This window comes from Mustela putorius, unplaced genomic scaffold (assembly GCF_011764305.1).
Source record: "Mustela putorius furo isolate JIRA1106 unplaced genomic scaffold, ASM1176430v1.1 tig00000129_pilon_pilon_pilon, whole genome shotgun sequence".
In the NCBI taxonomy this organism is placed as follows: Eukaryota; Metazoa; Chordata; class Mammalia; order Carnivora; family Mustelidae; genus Mustela; species Mustela putorius.
This window is the reverse complement of record NW_025421290.1, coordinates 36,279,321-36,297,635: the sequence shown is the minus strand read 5'-3', so window position 1 is coordinate 36,297,635 and position 18,315 is coordinate 36,279,321. Positions and strand designations below refer to the sequence as shown.

The 18,315-nt window shown below is 43.5% G+C and overlaps 2 protein-coding genes across 2 annotated transcripts in view; one reads left to right on the top strand and one right to left on the bottom strand.

Moving 5' to 3' along the window:
* TMED8 (transmembrane p24 trafficking protein family member 8) overlaps window positions 1-4,058 on the bottom strand; it is a 41,139-nt gene extending 37,081 nt beyond the window's left edge. Inside the window, exon 1 of the mRNA XM_045071863.1 lies at window positions 3,933-4,058. Within this exon, the coding sequence (XP_044927798.1) occupies window positions 3,933-4,017 (85 nt within the window). The 5' untranslated portion in view covers window positions 4,018-4,058. The remainder of the gene's footprint in view (window positions 1-3,932) is intronic.
* Window positions 4,059-4,381: 323 nt separating this feature from the next.
* On the top strand, window positions 4,382-18,155 carry SAMD15 (sterile alpha motif domain containing 15). Its single transcript, XM_004739172.3, has 3 exons — window positions 4,382-6,145; window positions 7,121-7,219; window positions 17,294-18,155. The coding sequence occupies exons 1-3, from the start codon at window positions 4,382-4,384 to the stop codon at window positions 17,510-17,512; spliced, it is 2,082 nt and encodes a 693-aa protein (XP_004739229.1). The 3' UTR covers window positions 17,513-18,155.
* Window positions 18,156-18,315: the final 160 nt, after the last annotated feature.

Sequence of the window (18,315 nt, the reverse complement as noted above, 5' to 3'; positions counted from 1 at the left end):
TATTTTTAAGATTTTATTTATTTGACAGACAGACATCACAAGTAGGCAGAGAGGCAGGCAGAGAGAGAGGGGGAGGCAGGCTCCCCACTGAGCAGAGAGCCCAATGGGGGGCTCGATCCCAACCTGAGCTGAAGGCAGAGGCTTAACCCACTGAGCCACCCAGGCGCCCCTACTTTTTCTTTTTTAATAAAAATCTTCAATTCAATAACAACAAAATGTTCAAACTCATTTCTTATTGCTGTCCCTCTGAGAGGGGATGGCAGAAACCTCCTTCAATTTCATTCTATCTCAGGTCTCAGGTCTCTGTTGTTTACTTACTAGACCATTTTTTAGAGGAAGGTGGCAGAAGGATCCAATTAAACTCCTAATTTGAAGCAGTTTGGTTTTTTTTTTTTTTTTTTTAGATTTTATTGATTTATTTAGCAGAGAGAGACAGACAGCGATAGAGGGAATACAAGCAGAGGGAGTGGGAGAGGCAGAAGCAGGTCTCCCACTGAGCAGGGAGCCCAAGCTGGGGCTCAAGCCCAGAAGTCTGCGATCACCACCGGAGCCAAAGGCAGACGCCTAACAACTCAGCCACCCAGGCACCCCGAAGCAGATTTTTAAGTTTATTCCCCAGGTTATACAACTCTGAGCCAAGCCAGATGCATGATTTCCACCCCTCTTTGGAAACCCAGCTTCATGCTAACTCAACATTTCTCAACAGCAGCTCTGCTGATATTTGGGGCCAGATAATTCTCCACTGAGGGGGCTGCCCTGTGCATTGCAGGGTGTTGCGCGGCATCCCTGACCTCTACCCACTAGTTATCACTGACAGCCCTTCCCCTCCTCTCCAGCCTCAGCAGTGACAGCCAAAACAACCCCTGAGCATCCCCAAGCTAAATCACTCCTGCTTTAAACCCAGGAACATTCTTCATTATCTCAACCCTAATTCTTCATATGTATTTAGTGCTCCTCCAAGTCTCTGTGTTGAGACTTTGTCTCACAATCCAGCAAATATTTATAGAACCTCTAGGACACAACATAAAGGGCTCTAGGAGATCAACAGGAGACAGATTCTGTCCTCCCCTCAAGCTGATTTCTTGGGGGTAAGTAAATAAAGAACTGTAATAGGGGCGCTTGGATGGCTCAGTGGGTTAAAGCCTCTGCCTTCGCTCAGGTCATGATCCCAAGGGTCCGGGGATCAAGCCCTGCATCGGGCTCTCTGCTTAGCAGAGAGCCTGCTTCCTCCTCTCTCTCTCTCTGCCTACCTCTCTGCCTACTTGTGATCTCTGTCTGTCAAATAAATAAAATATTTTTAAAAAGAACTGTAATAATAGACACTCAATTATATAATGTTTTGAGTTGCTGATGTTTGTTCTGCAGGTTCTCTCCTCTTACCAAACTAAAAACACCTTGAGGGCAAAGACCATAACCTGCCCTAGAATACCAATACTGGATCAATAGCCAATAAAAACAAATGATTGTAAGCGTCATCAAAACAAGGTGAAATTTTCATACAGATAGTAAAATCGCCACAGTAACTTAGGCAGGTAAGTTAACCCCTCTCAGGCATAGTTTGTTCTATAAAATGAGGAAAAGGGGCACCTGGATGGCTTAATCAGCTGAGCATCTGCCTTTGACTCAGGTCGTGGTCTCGAGGTCCTGGGGTCCAGCTCTGCCTCACATCGGGCTCAGTGGGGAGTCTGCTTCTCCCTCTCCCTCTGCCCCCCTCCCAACTGCTCATGCTCTCTCAAATAAATAAAATCTCTAAAAATAAAATAAAATGGGGGCGCCTGCGTGGCTCAGTGGGTTAAGCCTCTGCCTTCAGCTCAGGTCATGATCTCAGGGTCCTGGAATAGAGCCCCACATTGGGAATCTCTGCTCGGCAGGGAGCCTGACTCCCCCTATCTCTCTGCCTGCCTCTCTGCCTATCTGTGATCTCTATCTGCCAAACAAATAAATAAAATCTTTTAATAAAATAAAACAGGGAGAAAATTACTGTTGACCAGATTAAGTCAGGTAATATTAGTAAATCTTTGTCCACTTTCTGGCACAGAGAAGCATTCAATTAATGTAAATTATCTTTACTATTATTTTATTAGCAACAAATCCTACCTCAAGGGAAAGAGTGTGCTCTGGGCTACCGTAACAAGCCCCTACATGACAGAAAAAGAAACCAACACTCACCCTCAGAAGGGAAAGAGGAATTAAGTAACCAGAAGTATTTCTATCAATGTCCTGGCTGGGGGGAGTAAACGCAGAACCCAATTTAAAAGTAGGGGGAGGAAATCACTCTCTCAGAGACAAGCCCACCATCAGAGTTGACTATTCTTAAGACTTTTCTATTTCAAATGCTTGGGTTTGTTTGCCATAAGCATACAAGGAGCTTAAGGAAAAGTTAAAAAAAAAAAAAAGAAAGAAAAAAGAAAAAAAGGAAGAAGAAAGAAAAAAAAAGAAGAAGCACAACCCTCAACTTATAAATATTGACATATGCAATGAGATATGTCTGCTGAATCTTCTGGAAATTATGCTTAAAATTTCTACTGCTATAATGTTAAATACATGCCATCAATTTTAAACATACTACAAAGCATAAAAGTTCATACAAAGGAAAAAAGGGCAAAAATTGTTAGATGTTTTAAAGTAAGAAATCATAAAGTCATGGGGGAAAGCTGGGTGATTCAATGGCGTCTGTGTGTTTGACTGGAGTAGTATTAGAGGACGGGAGATACTTGGGACAGAAGTAAAAGAGGGCAAGAATCATCACGCAGGAAAACGCACCTCCAGGAACACCTCTGACAGCACATAGAGTTGAGGTGGGCACACCACAGATCTGATTCTCAGAGTAATGAATACCACCAGTTGCAGTGTGTGCCGGGGGCTAGGCACCAGGGCCGCACCCACAGTGGCTCATGTAACTCTCCGGGCAATCTTATTGGGCGGGTACTATCAGTCCCCACAGTTTACAGATGGGGAAATGGAAACAGGGAGAAGTGACTGGCCCAAGGTCACTTAATCAGTACACTGAGGATTCGGACTCCAACCCCGGCGCCCGCACCACCTCTACCACTATAGCTGATGGTATCTATTTCCATTCCAGACTGGAAAAATTAATTTCTACTTGCCACTTAGTGAAACCAGTTATCTCCCCCAACCCTCTGAAGCTCCACGTGTGGCGAGCAGAAGGAAGCCCGAGGGCTCAAGTGCGGTGGATGCACCCCTCGCCTCTGGCTGCTGAGCCCCCCGCGCAGGAACCCGCGTGGGTAGAAAAGGCGCGCATCTCCTGAACCAGAAGACGAGGCTGCCGCGGGCAAAGGACGGAGGTCGCCAAAGTCCCTATTTCAGCCCCTAGGTCGTGCCTTTACTCAAGACGCTCAACTCCAGAGCACCTCCCGACTCCCACTCCGCTCTCCGAGCGACCGAGAGGCGGCGGCGGCGAGGCGCGGGGGCCTGTGTGCTGGGGGGCCGGGGCCAAGCGGGGTGCAGACCAGCGGCGGGCAGAGAGCGCGCGGAAAGGCTGGGCCGGGACAGAGCGGGGCAGCGGGGTGCGGAGCCACGGGCAGGGGGCAGCGAGGCCGGCGGGGCTGGGGGCCGCTTCCTAGGAGGGGCCCGCGGGCGAGCTGAAGCTCAGGAGGCGCCGGGGGCAGAGCAGCCCCGTCACCGCTATCTGGGCCGAACGGAGAAAGCGAGCGGGGCGGGAACCACAGCGTTTCGAAACAGGAGTAGCGAGCAAGCTCGAGCGCAGTCCCGGGCCGGGCGGGGGCGGCGGGGGCCGGGGCGCGGCCGCGGGGGAGCGAAGGCGGGGGCTCTGCGCGCGAAGGGGACGCCCGGGCGGGTCCGCGCCGCCGAGGGGCGCGGGGCAGAGCGGCACAGGGCGCGGCCGAGCCTCGCGCGACGAGCGGGGCCCCGAGGTCGGGCGGACCCCCCCCGCCGGCCCCCGGCTTGCGTACCTGAGGCGGCCGCTTGGCTCCCCTCCACTCCCGGGCCGTCCCCGCCGCGGCCCGCCGGCCCCCCGGCCGCCTGCCGCTCCGACATCTGCAGCCGGCTCCGCGAGCACCTCCGCCGCCGGCCGCCAGTGGCTCCGGAAACAGCCGAAGGCCGAGCGAGCGCGGCAGCAGCGGCCGCGCGCCGGGAGGAGCCGAGCGGGGCCCGCGGGCCGGAAGGGGCAGCGCGCCGGCCCCCGAGCGGCCGCAGGGGCTTTGGGCAGCGGAGGCAGCCGACGCGGACGCGGGGAGGGTGCCTGCGTGCTTTTGATCGCAGGTTTTTAGTCACGGTTTGACAGAACAAACAAAACCTGGGGAAAATTCAGGAAGACTCGGCCGGAAATCATGGTATCCATAGAGACGCTATCGGAAGTTGGGGTTGCTAGGAGGCCTGGGCGCGTCGGCTAACGTGCGTCATGGCTGAAGTCCCAGAGCCTCACGATTCCGGCCCAGTGGAAGGAGAAGATCTGGAGTATGAGGTCGAACTGCCTACGGCTCTTAAAGTGGCTCAAGACCCCGAAGCGGACACCATGGCAGAGGGAGGCCCGGAGCTGCCTGTAGAGATTGACCAGGAACCCCAGCCAGAGATGGAGGAAAAAGAGCTCAAAGTGGGGGCGCCGGAGAATATACACCTACACGCAAAACCGACCAGCACGTCCAAGGAGGAGATGCCCAAGGAGTCCGAGAGAGACCTTCCTAGCGAGACCGAGCCAGGGATGCCGCAGGAGGCAAAGTCAGAGACATGGAGAGAGATGGGAGAAGAGCTTTTCAAGGATTCCGAGGTCCTTATGGATGATAAAGAGGAGCCAGATTTAGAGCCACCGGAGGAGGCCAAATTAGATGTTACAGAGGATGTACTCACAGAGTCAGATAAGGAAACAGATCTGGAGCTCCCAGAGGAGACAGAGTCTGAAGTTTCAGGGGCCTCGATCAGTGAGTCAAGATTAGAGTTGCTACAAAAGAACATACTGGAGGTTCTGGAGGATTCATTTACAAAGCAATATGCAGGAACAGGTCCAGAAACTCCGGAGCAGACCAAACCTGAATTTCCAAGTGAGAAACCAAGAAAATCAGTTGAAGAGGCAGATCTACAGCCGCCAAGGATGACCATTCCAGGGGAAGCACAAAGAAAATCACCTGAGGAGAAAGGGACAGAGCCACCTGAACAGACTAAACCAGAGTTTCCAAAGGGGAAGCGAAGTAGGGCTACTGAGGAGGCAGGTGTAGAGCCACCAGAAGAGACTAAACCAGAGAATCCAGAGGAAGACCAAAGAAAATCAACTGAGGAGAAAGTTGCAGAGCCACTCGGAGAGACCAAATCAGAATTTCCTGAGGAAAAATCAAGAAAATCAGTTGAGGAAATAGGTTTAGAGCCAGGAAAGACCAAGCCAGAAGTTGAAGAGGAGACACTGAAAGAGTCAACTGTGAAGAAAGTTTTAAAACCACTAGAGGACACTCAACCATCAGATCAAAAAGATAAGCAGAGAAAATCAACTGAGGAGACAGGGCTGGCACCACCACAGAAGTCCCAATCAGAGGAGACAATAAGAAAGTTAGGAGAGGAGAATGATCTAGAGCCAAAGTTTCCAAAGAAAGAACCAAGAAAATTAACTGAGGAAACAGGTCAAAAGCCACCACAGAAAACCAAACCAGAGGTTCAAGAGAAGACACAAACAGAAGAAACTAAAGAGAAAGATCTAGAATTACCAGATAAAGCCCAACTGCTACTAAGAATAGTGTCATATACAGAATTTTTCAAGGAAGATAGGCCAAAACCAGTCAAATTTAAATATTCCCCAGACAAGGATAAGCTAGAACAGTCTGACTATGAAATAAGAAAGTGGTCAGTAAAAAAAACCAAGGCTAAAAGAGAGTCCACGTTTGAGTCTCTGAGAGTAAGTAAAGTAGACTCAATGAGGGTAAGTAATGAGTTTTCTAAAGATTTTAATGGACTGTTGGAAGTTACTGATGATTTACACTCTTACCTCTCAGACTCTCAGAGGGATTTAAGAGTGTCTTTTAGTGAAAAAGTTGTAGAATTGTCCCCAGAGATGAAACAGGGACACAAAGATGAAGAAACCCAGCCAAAAGAAAGTACTGAACTACAATTTGAATATCTTAAATGGAGCCCAGAGAAAGTTGCCGAGTGGATTAGTGAGCTAGGCTTCCCTCAGTACAAGGTATACAAAAATAACATTTATAAAATTAACATTCTTTCGTCCTTCTATCTCTTACTCCTCTTACCCTTACCTGAGCTCTTGCCTCTTCTTCCCTAGAAGGGGCATAGAAAAGTCCTGGACTATGGTAGAGGTAACTTGGATTTAAAGTTTGTTCTTTTCACTGATGTCTTTGGTATTTTCATAGAGGGAGGGTGGGTCACATTTATAGTTTTCCCTATTTATCACAATAGTATACTTCTCTGCAATTCTTGAATAAAGACTAAGAAATGTATATAGGCCTCTTTTCACAGAAAACTTTTTTTTTTTTTTTTTACAGATTTTGTCCAAGGTAGACTTTTTGGTACTTTGTCAAGTTGTTTTACTGGCAGCTCCCTTAACTTGTACTATTCATCTTAAGTGTCTGCCCCAAATTCGTCATGTGTATCATGAGCCCCTAACAGTATTAATTTAAATGGCCAATTAACCAAGAGTAGTTTTATTAAAAAGATAGAGTGAATGTCAACTATATGTCACTAAAAAAATAATAATTTTTAAAAACAGGAAACTGAAAAAAAAAATGAGAGGGTGAATCCTCTCATTTCACTGATGCCAATTATGTTCTTAGGCTACCACAAAAGAACATAAGGTCTGAAATCTTTGGTACTAAAAAATGTAATTGAGGCATGAAGGAAGCACTAGGTGTATCATGCCAAATATATATATATATATATATATATATATTAAGGAACAGTATGAAATTTAGTGGAGAGCTCAGATGGAAAATGTGTGGGATTATTAGGATTATTTTAAATTTGAATTTAAAACTAAAAGTTTTTTCCCTGTACAGAACTAGGAAAAAACCTGATTTTTCTCTCACTCCCTCCTATCTCTCCCCCCAAATCTTTCTTCTCCTTTGCTCCATTCTTTCTTCTTTTCTTTTTTTTCTTCCTTCTGTTTACCATAATCATTTGTGTGATGTTCTTGTTGTACTAACAGGAGTGTTTTACCACAAACTTCATCTGTGGTCGAAAGCTCATTCACGTAAACTGCTCAAACCTCCCTCAGATGGGGATAACAGACTTTGAGGACATGAAGGTGAGTTGTGTTTAATGTTTCCCTAAAGAGCACCGTCTCAGACCAACCTTTTCTTCCATCCCGGCTTCCTCTTTCTGTCAGTGATGTGATCATAATTCCAGTCCCATCTCCCTACCCGCACCCTCTCCCACACACAGTGGTTTTTTCTTCTGTCTGCTTTGATCCCTACAAAGATCCCAAGAACTGTTGGTTCCCTGTATAGCATCTGGTTTTTTTCCATTCTCACTTGTTCAGACCTCTCTTGCCTCATTCCTAGAGTATTCCATTAGCCCCCTGCTAACAGGCCCTTTGAATTCAAGGGCCCTGCTACTAGACTCTCACCCTCCAACTATTCAGACTACTCAGAAACCGTCTTTGGATCCCCTGTGCTTGCGAGAGAGTCTCAGTTCCTTAGCTTAGGACTTGAGGCACTCTGCAAGTTTTCTCCAGCCACCGCTCTTTTCCCTACCTCTCTATAGGAGTCTCCTGCTCAGCCTCACCGGGGTCTGACTCACACCCTTGAACTCCTGTGCATTCCTCCCTGTGCCTCTCTGCTCAGTCCCCCTCCCCCTGTATGACTAATATGAACCTCAATCATCCTTTAAGACCCAGCTTAGTTCTTGTCTCCCCATGAAATCTTTTCTAACCTCCCCAACCCCAATAACCTCTCCCCGCCCCCCACCAAGCTCTCACACACTGTAACACCCATTGGCACTTTCCTAACACCCATTTGACACTTTTCTAACCTATGTGTTTGGTTGCTTTGCTGCCTAACTTGGCAACAAGTTACTTGAACCTCTGGACCTCAATTTCCTAAGATCTCTCCAGCACCAGCAGTCTATGATTATGCTTCTTTGGATAACACTACCTCCATTTATAGTGTTTTTTAGTTGACAAAGCTTCACACACATAATCCTATTTATAACCTTGCCTTTGATGCCCCCCACTCCAACATGTCAGTGTTCATTCCTACACTCTTGCACATAAGCTTTGCCTCTGTGGTTCTCAAACTTGAATAGTCTTTGGAATCAGATGAGTTTTTTTTGTTTTTTTTTTTTAATTCCTAAGCTCCACGCTACAGAGATTTTGATTCATTAGGGCTGGGGTAGGCCCTGGAATTTGTTCCCTACTTGACTCTTGATCAGGCATTAAAACCATGTAATTCCATAAGTCATATGATTTAGAAAATTAAAAAATTATTACTTGTTAATACCTAAGCCCTTTTCCTGGCAACACGATATAAAGAAATCCTTTAAATTATTAAATGTAGTTAGTCGTAAGTGAACATTTAATCTTTTGAACTCTACTAATAGCTCTCCTCTGAGTGCTTACCCTGCTTTGGGCATCATACATATATTATTTCACTTAATCCCCATTTTATAGAAGAGAAAACTGAGGCCCAGAAAGATGAAGCAAGATTATTCAGATAGTAAGTTCAAGAGGCAGAATTCAGATCCATTCTGTATGATTTCCATGCTCTATTTAAACCACCATACCTCTCTAAATGAACATTTTTATAACCATGAACCACTACATATGTAATGTGGAAAAGGACCACTCATTACAAACTGGTATTTCCAATCATACCTTCACATAGATACCAAATACCACCAGATAAAATATCTCACTCTTTTTATGTTCAAAGATGATACGACTGTGTTTATGAGCTCTAATTTCTACCCATGTTTATAGTGTTTTGGATGTTCTAAAGGAATAGAATTAGCAAAATAGTACCTTATAATATAAGTTCCTGAAATGTTTAAATACCAAGAATTTCAGCTTATGAGAAAGTATTTTTCAGAATCTGCCAATTCATTTGGCTGCTTTGACATTCTGATTCTAAAAATACAATATCAACAATGCAATAAGAAAAATTATAATTATGATTTTTCTGGGCTTGCAAGAAATAAGAGGTCTTAAAAATCTGAAATGCTCATGAGTAAATGATATATCCAGTCCCCAAGAACTTTGAATAAGTAAACTTGAGAATAGTTATCAAAGTCACTAGACAAATGTAGCCTTTCCTTGAAGTCACTAGAATAATAAAGATCAAGACATTTAAAGGTATCTTAAAGAAGCTTTACTTGACACCTAGATCCATATAAAAAAGCTAATTATACACTATGACAGAGGAAACTTTTTACAGATCATATATTAGCTTAATGTTTGTTCTCAATCCTCTGGGGAACTTTCCCTGTGTAATCTGAAACTGGCTCCTGCACTCAGAGGTCAGGGAGAGATGAAGAAAGAGGCAGGCCACTCCAGATTGGTAGGTGGCAGTTTTAATAATATAAAAAGGGAATTTACATACGAGGTTTGTCTTGAAAGGTAGCAAGATGAATGGGTCTCCACACCTGGCCTTTAAATCTCAAAAGTTTATTAAGACTGGATTCAGTAACATACACTGTGCAAGTGTTTTCAACACATCCCCCTCTCAAGGCTGTGTCGTTAATGCCTCTGGGAATGGGAAAGGCAAGTGGAACCCACATTCCAAGGACGAGGAGGGGGTGAGGAACCTCTGAGTGCCTGGGTCAAGTTCACGGGTCAAACGGCAGTCACATCTTTTTTATCACATTCCCCAACACTTGAGTATGCTGTACTTATCTTTCTTACTGATATATAAGCATTTTTAATCCCACCATTGCAATTACAATGCCTAGTATATCCACAATTTATCCTGTAACAACACTTACACAGTGTAGTACTCTTTTTCATGTTAACTCTCCCGCATCATCTGGGACGCCTGGGTGCCTCAGTCACTTAAGTGTACAGCTCTTGGTTTTGGCTCAGGTTATGATCTCATGGCTCATGATCTCGTGGGTTGTGAGATCAAGCCCCACACTGGGCTCAGTGGGGAGTCTGCTTGAAGATTCTCTTCTTCTGCCCCTCCCCTCACTCGCTTGCTCACTGGCTCTCTCTCTCTCTCAAATAAATAAATCTTTAAACAATCAAACAAACCTCTCCTGCCTTGTCATTCATGGGCTTTGGCAGAGTGGCAGAACTGGGGAAAGAGCTGGTGAGTGCAGAATTCTGAGCATGCTGCTAAGAAACGGAGCCACATTTGGACTGTGCGTCCATTTACAAGCTTCCCAGTGACTGTAGGGCCAGTTTCTGTTCTCTTCAACTTCCTTGATTTTGCAATTATTCATGCTTTTACCCTTGCGGAGAGAACGTACTGTTCCCTTTGCCCTTCCTCCAACATCCTGAGAAGACAAGAGAATAACTTAACTGTGTGGGTGAGACTGATGGGGAGTACAGAGGGAAAGACCCACCAATTATTTGAATCTAGCCAGGGGAGCTCTTGAAGCCACTATCCTGTTACTCCAATTTGTAGTGCCACGTTGGCTTGGTAAAAAGGGGAGAGGAAGTCAATCTTACTTATCCTATGGATAAGCTAGACAAGATAGCATTATACCTACTTCATGTTTGCTTCTTAGAAAATAATTGTCGGGGTGTCTGGGTGGCTCAGTGGGTTAAAGCCTCTGCCTTTGGCTCAGGTCATGATCTCAGGGTCCTGGGATTGAGCCCCGCATCAGGCTCTCTGCTCAGTGGGGAGCCTGCTTCCTCTCTCTCTCTTTCTCTCTGCCTGCCTTTCCCCCTACTTGAGATCTCTGTCTGTCAAATGAATAAATAAAATCTTGTAAAAAAAAAAAAAAAGAAAAAGAAAATAATTCTCAGAATATTTTTGTTAACTCCATCAAGTGAACAAAAGAACTCTGTGATAAATATCTGAAGAAAAATATAGGAGAATTACCTATTCCTTTTGTATGCATGATTTTCTATTACAAAATATAGCCTCATAAGCTTTATGTCCCAGCAATTTTACTACACTTGCCTTGATGCAAACTATTTGAATAGTCCAGATTCATAACATCTGAGCAAATTATCACTAGATGAAAATATTTTTCTTTTTTCAACTTTCAATTTTCAAATGATTTTAGTTTTACAGAAGAGTTGCAAAGATAATACAGACTTCCTATATACTCTAAACCCAGCATCCCCTAATGTTAACATCTTATGTAGCCGTGGGACATTTGTCAAAACAAAGAAATTGGGGTGTCTGTGTGGCTCAGTCAGTTATGTGTGTGACTCTTCATTTTGGTTCAGGTCTTGATCTCAGGGTCGTGAGACTGAGTATCATCTCAGGCTCTGCACTGAGCATGGTCTGATTAAGATTCTCTCTCCCCCTCTCTCCCTATCCCTCCACCCCTCTCTCCTACTCTTAAAAAAAGAAAAAAATTAACATTGGTACAATACTATTAAACAATTTACAAACTTTATTTGATTTCTGCAATTTTTCCACTGATGTCCTTTTAAAATTTTTTTATTTTATGTTTTAAAGGTTTTATTTATGTATTTGTCAGAGAGAGAGAGCAGAAGCAGGCACAGGGAGTGACAAGCAGAGGCACAGGGAGAAGCAGTCTCCCCACTGAGCAAGGAGCCCGATACGGCACTCAATCCCAGAACCCTGGCATCAAGACCTGAGCCAAAGGCAGCCGCTTAACAGACTGAGCCACCCAGACATCCCTGAAATCCTTTTTTATTACAGAACCCAATCAGGGATACTAAAGTAGTATGACAGCCTTTAGCTGTCATTGTTGTCTTGGTGTCCTCCAATATGTGACAGTTTCCTGATCTTTGTCTTTTATGACCGTAACACTTTGAAAAGCAGTAGTCAAGTTTTTTGAAGATTTCCCTCAATTTCAGTTTGTCTCATGTTCCCCATGAAGATATGCATTTTGGGGGAGACTATCACAGAGGTGATGCACCCTTTTCATCTCATCTCATCAGGGAGTACATGATACCAAAGTGGTTTATTACTAGAGATGTGAACCTTGATCACCTGGTTAAGGTGGTGTCTGTCAGATTTCCTCATTATAAAGTTACTATGTTCCCTTTTCATATTCTATTTATTAGAAGTGAGTTAGTAGGTCTAGCCCACACTCAGAGAGAGGGGAATTATGATCCACTTCCTGGAGAGAGGAGTACCAGAGTTTATGGACATATAGTAAAACTACCGAAGTAATAAATACATTGGAGAAGGTAGTTTGAGGCTGTGCAAATATCCAGTTTCTCCTTAAAATTTGGCCTACTAATTCTAGCATCCATCAGTGGATCTTGCCTGCAGCAGTGATTACTGTGGTATTCTAATGGTGATTTTCTATTTTCCTCATTTCTTCCATGTTCAACTCGAACCCTTTATAAGGAATTCTGCTTTTAATTGTCCCTTCTCTGCCTTTTGGGACACTTTCAGTTTGGCACCTGTGTCCTCCTGATAGGCACCCCTTATTTTTTTTAGTCCTAGTACTCTAGCCAGAGCATTACATGTTACTTCAGACAATCTTCAAGGAGCCCTGATTGCTTTTAGCAGGGAATGGTATTTAGAAACCAAGATGCATCCCTGGTTGTGCTTGCTGCTATGGGGATGTCACGGCTTCTGGGCACTCAGAGAAGAAAGATGCAGGAAATATATGTATATATACAAATCCCAGGTACACACAGATTTCTATCTCCATTCTGTAAGCATGAGATCATCCTTTTATCCCTGACTCTAGCCCAGCACTGGCTTCATTCTGGCCCACCCATCCTTCCTATTCCCTATCCCACTTTGCTTCTTTCTAATGTCCTCCTCTGTCAGGAGAACGCTTATCTCCTTATCTATAAATATGTATGCCTCTGAGAAACACACCAACAGAGTACAGTGTTTGTCTACATTTCTTTTTGTCTTTATCCTTACAGTACCTAGACAAAACACTGGTTTTCAAAGTTAAAATTATTTAGGTCCGCTCCTTTCTTCCCTACCCCCTTCAGTAAGATTATGTCTCACTCTGTAATACAATTAGATTCATGGTCCACAGCCTGTATTCTATCATGCATTCCTCAGACATCCTGGCTTTTTAAAAATTTGTAAAATTAGGGATGCCTGGGTGGCTCAGTTGGTTGGACGACTGCCTTCGGCTCAGGTCATGATCCCGGAGTTCCGGGATCGAGTCCCGCATCGGGCTCCCAGCTCCATGGGGAGTCTGCTTCTCCCTCTGACCTTCTCCTCGCTCATGCTCTCTCTCACTGTCTCTCTCTCTCTCTCAAATAAATAAATAATCTTTAAAAAATTTTTGTAAAACTACTCTCTGCAGTGGACAGTTCTGTGGGTTTTCACAAATGTGCAGGGTCATGTATCCACCACAAGATCCATACAGAACAATCCTGCCACCCTAAAATTCCCCTTGTGTCCCTTGGTATATTGGTAGTTAGCCAATCAGTCCAGAACAAACCCTGGCCATCTGTTTTTTGTCCCTGTAGTTTTGCCTTTTCCAGAATGTCACATAAATGGAATCAAATAATATGTAGGCTTTGAGTCTGGCTTCTCTCCCTTAGCAAAATGCACTTAAGATTAATCCACATTGGGGGCATCAGGGTGGCTCAGTGGGTTAAAGCTCTGCCTTTGGCTCAGGTCATGATCCCAGGCTCAGCAGGGAGCCTGCTTCCTTCTCTTTCTCTCTCTCTCTCTCTGCCTGCCTCTCTGCCTACTTGTAATCTCTGTCAAATAAATAAATAAAATCTTTATTTAAAAAAAAAGATTAATCCACATTGTTATATGAATCAACAGGCAGATTTTAAGGAGACTATACATCTGCTTTAATCATGGTGATATAAAAAAAATGGTGATATAGATGATTCATATTTGAACCATATCTTTATGATTCAATTATGATATCTTTAAGTTTAAGATATCTTTAGGTTTAATTAAATTATAGCTTCCCATTGTGCAAATGTGCATAGTTACATACCATAAGATAAACAGTATTACTAAACTGTGGGGGCACATGGGTGGCTCACTAATTAAGCATCCAATTCCTGATCTCAGCTCAGGTCTTTATCTCAGGGCCATGAGTTCAAGCCCCGTTTAAAAAAAAAAAAAAAGAATAGCAGCCTTCAAAAACCATAATCAACACAAGATACAATGATTACATAGTAATAATAGAATCCTCTTGAAAGTGATATGTGTTGGGCGCCTGGGTGGCTCAGTGGGTTAAGCCGCTGCCTTCGGCTCAGGTCGTGATCTCAGGGTCCTGGGATCGAGTCCCGCATCAGGCTCCCTGCTGGGAGCCTGCTTCCTCCTCTCTCTCTCTCTGCTTGCCTCTCTGCCTACTTGTGATCTCTGTCAAATAAATAAATAAAATCTTTAAAAAAAAAAAAAAAAAAAGAAAGTGATATGTGTTAAAATATCTGCTTGAGACTAAGTGAAGTAGGTGCTCTGTATTGATGCCAAGCATTGAACATTGGCCACCATCCTAGAATGTGGAATTAAGAATCCTTAGAGGGGTACCTGGGTGGCTCAGACGTTAAGTGTCTGCCTTTGGCTCAGGGTGATCCCGGGGTCCTGGGATCAAACCCCACATTGGGCTCCCTGCTTGGCGGGAAGCTTGCTTCTCCCTCTTCCACTTCCCCTACTTGTGTTCCCTCTCTCGTTGTGTGTGTGTGTGTGTGTGTGTGTGTGTGTGTGTCTGTCAAATAAATAAATCTAAAAAGAAAAACAAAGAAACCTTAGAAAACCTTAATAGTCTTCATGAATACCTATATTTAATAATCCTGCAATTATTAAAGTAATGCATTGTTCAGTTGCTCCATAATTCAATTAAGTTACTCAAGTAAGTTGCTCTAAGTCTTAGGCAAAAATAAAATCTGTTGTTATTCACAGATTTTCAAGAACTCACAGTTTTAGATTAATTTATAGCCCATCAAAGGACCCTCTTAGTCCTTTGCAGAAGAGAGATGGTTATATTATATTTCCTGATTCCACATGTAACCAGTGCTTTTGTCATACTTTTAATTTCTGCATTAGAATATTAAACAGTGGGCACATAACTCTTTGGTTAATAGTGAACAAATTTGTTTATGACTACAGGGTCCCTCCTGGGGAACCCTCTGTAAAGCCTCAGTGAATTTGTCAAATAATCCGCTATGGTCAGGGCATTCAGGGTGTGGAACGGACCAAACAAGGTGCTCATTGTAGCAGCATCAGTTACAAATGAGAATCCTTAAAGAATAGTCATTTGGATCTAAACTTTTAGAAACCTCAGTTGCTACAGACCTCAATTGTATTCCCAGTAGGAATACAAGGCAACAGTGTAGACTCTCTTACCCACAAATCATCTCCAGAGTCGAAACAAAACCAAGAAAGATGTGAGAAAAATGTGCCTTGTCTACCTTTTTAAAATATTTTTCTAAATCAGAGAGAGAGAATGCCACAAGAAGGGGGAGTGGCAGGCAGAGAGAGAAACAGGCAAAGGGAAAAGCAGGATCCCAGCTGAGCAAGGAACCCAATGTGGTACTTGATCCCAAGACCTTAGGGTCCATGACCTGAGCCAAAGGCAGCTGCTTAACTGGCTGAGCCACCTAGGTGTATCTTGTCTATTTTTTTTTTTTAATAATTTTGTTTTTTGGTTTGTTGTTTTTGTTTGTTGTTTTGTTTTTTGTTTGTTTGAGAGTGAACACGTACAGGCATGAGCAGGGAGGGGGCAAAGGGAGAGGGAGAGAGAGAATCTTAAATCTTAAGCAGGCTCCACACTCAGCTTGGAGCCTAACACAGGGCACGATCTCACTACTGCACTGCAAGATCGTGACCCGAGCCAAAACCAAAAGTGGGGCACTTAACCAACCGAGCCACCCAGGTACCCTGTATCTTATCTATCTAAGATGCATTACTAATGGACAGTTTTGCATCAGGTTAAGAATGTAGCACGAATCCATTTTACAACCTTGTTACTATAGCCGGTAGTTTTAAACTAAGGAAAGGAAAAGGAAAAAAGGAAGGGAAGGGGAGGGGAGGGGAAGGAGAAGAGAAGGAAAAAAAGAAAAGAAAAGAGGAAAAGAAAAGAAAGCAGAAAAGAAAAGAAAGGATCTACTCAGCGCTCTGGCTGTGTTCTAACAGAAATTTCATGGACTACATTCTCATCCAGATGCAGAATATGGATTCAGATAGCAATGTTATAGCAGACCTATGATTAAAGCTAGAATTTGAAAATGCAGTGACAGTTTAATCTAGGATATCAAGTGGCATGGTGGTCAATGAATACAAAACATGTTTTAGAGACGCTGAGAATTGTGGCAAAGGGCCTTGTAAAAAATATACAAGGATAAGTACTAATAAAACAGCTGGAACTTTTTTCCCCTGCCTCTTCCCCCAAATAGCTAGAACGTTAATATCTGACTTTGTAGTGTTTGAGATTTGTGTTTAGTCAAATTGAATAACTATTTGAGTAATGACTTTTTTTTTCTTAATAGCAAGTTAACTGAGCCCCTTATAGACAAGTTATTTATTAACCTTCCCAGAGGTAGTCATGGCTCTTAATCTAAACAAATTATCTGCTCACAGGGTTGATCGGATTGTTCAGCCCAAAGAAAGAAATGAACCCATCCACGGCAAGCTGATGCAGGGCCTAGAAACATCTTTAAATGGAAGTTATAAAAAGATAATAAATTACTTGATTTTTTCTTTTTCTTTTTTGTTTTTTAAGATCTTGTTTATTTATTTGACAGAGAGAGATACAGTGAGAGAGGGAACACAAGCAAGGGGAGTAGGAGAGAGAAACAGGAGCCCGATGTGGGGCTCGACCCCAGGTCCCTGCTATCGTGACCTGAGCCAAAGGCAGACGTTTAACAACTGAGCCACCCACGTGCCCACTTGATGTTTTTCTTTTTCTTTTTCTTTTTTTTTAAGATTTTATTTATTTATTTGACAGAGAGAGATCACAAGTAGGCAGAGAGGCAGGGAGAGAGAGAGAGAAGAAGAAGCAGGCTCCCTGCTGAGCAGCGAGAACATTGCGGGACTGGATCCCAGGACCCTGAGATCATGACCTGAGCCGAAGGCAGTGGCTTAACCCACTGAGCCACCCAGGCGCCCCACTTGATGTTTTTCATAAAAACTTTGATAATGACCTGGCTACTAAGCCTTTCCGTGTGTTATTTCATTATTTTATTTTCCCAAAGATTAAGAGGTTAGCACTCAAGAGACCTAGGAAAATGAGTAAAACTTCTTTGATTTAGTTTTATTTTCAGTTAATTTTTCATTAAGAAATTATCCTTGTATTGTAGGCAATTTCCCGGCATACACGGGTGCTCCTCGGAATTGAAGAGCCATTGTTCAGTCGCACCATCACCCTGCCCTACAGGGACAATATCGGCTTGTTTTTAGAGCGAAAAGGTCACACTGGGGTAAAATCTGATTCCTTGACCTTCTCTGAATTTGTGCAAGCAGAAGGATTACAGGATTATGCTCCAAAAATAACCACCCCCGAAGAGAAGGAAGCATAGCATGACACTGAACTGTAGGGGAAAGCTGTTTCACTTACCGTGGAAGATCAAACTGAACTACTTGGGGGGAAGAAGTCTGTTCTTTTGGGTTCTCTTCTCTTCTTCATTAAGGATTAGAGTTAGAACTTCTGGTTCCACTTCCAGTTCTATCACCACCTCTCAGCACTTTCTCTTTGTTTGTGTTTCAAGTTAGCCCCATGTTTGAACAAAGGTAGCAATATTTCTCTTTCTGGGTAATTCTTGAGAAATTCTAGTAATGCATCTGGTCATAGGTACATGTTAGAGAAATGGAATTAAAAGTAAAATCTCCCGCCAACCCGAATAAGGTTCTCCGCAAATGCAGAAAAAGAAACAGTTGTATTATTGAATCAGCACTAAATCAGCAGTGTTGGGCATCACAGGCAAGGGAAGTTGCTAAAGATTATGAAGTCAAGGAAATGCCACCCTTTTAGGTAGCCAGCCAAAGGAAGAATAAAATTTCTCATATCTTGATGACAAACAGGAAGTTACTATGTGGAGCCAGGCACGTGGGTCAGGGAGACAGGTGCCATCCTCCCCAGTGCTCCCATTTCAAAGACATGGCTCCAAAGCCTCCCAAACACACAGTCTTGGAATAAAAAACCGGCAGGTCTGACTTCTTCAACTTGTTAGAGGATTTACATACATCTCAAAAACAGAGAAAGGATTTAAATTACATGTTTTCTAAAGAAAATATTTTAAGAAAAGGGGGGAGGGGAGTCTTTCCCTTTCTGCATTCAAGAAAAAAGGTTTTTAGTATTTTTAAAAATTTATATTTATCCTTA

Coding starts and splice junctions, on each gene's coding strand:
- SAMD15 (XM_004739172.3), top strand. CDS start 4,382: ATGGCTGAAGTCCCAGAGCCTCACGATTCCGGCCCAGTGGAAGGAGAA. Junction 6,146..7,120: donor TAGGCTTCCCTCAGTACAAG/GTATACAAAAAT, acceptor TTGTACTAACAG/GAGTGTTTTACCACAAACTT. Junction 7,220..17,293: donor CAGACTTTGAGGACATGAAG/GTGAGTTGTGTT, acceptor CTTGTATTGTAG/GCAATTTCCCGGCATACACG.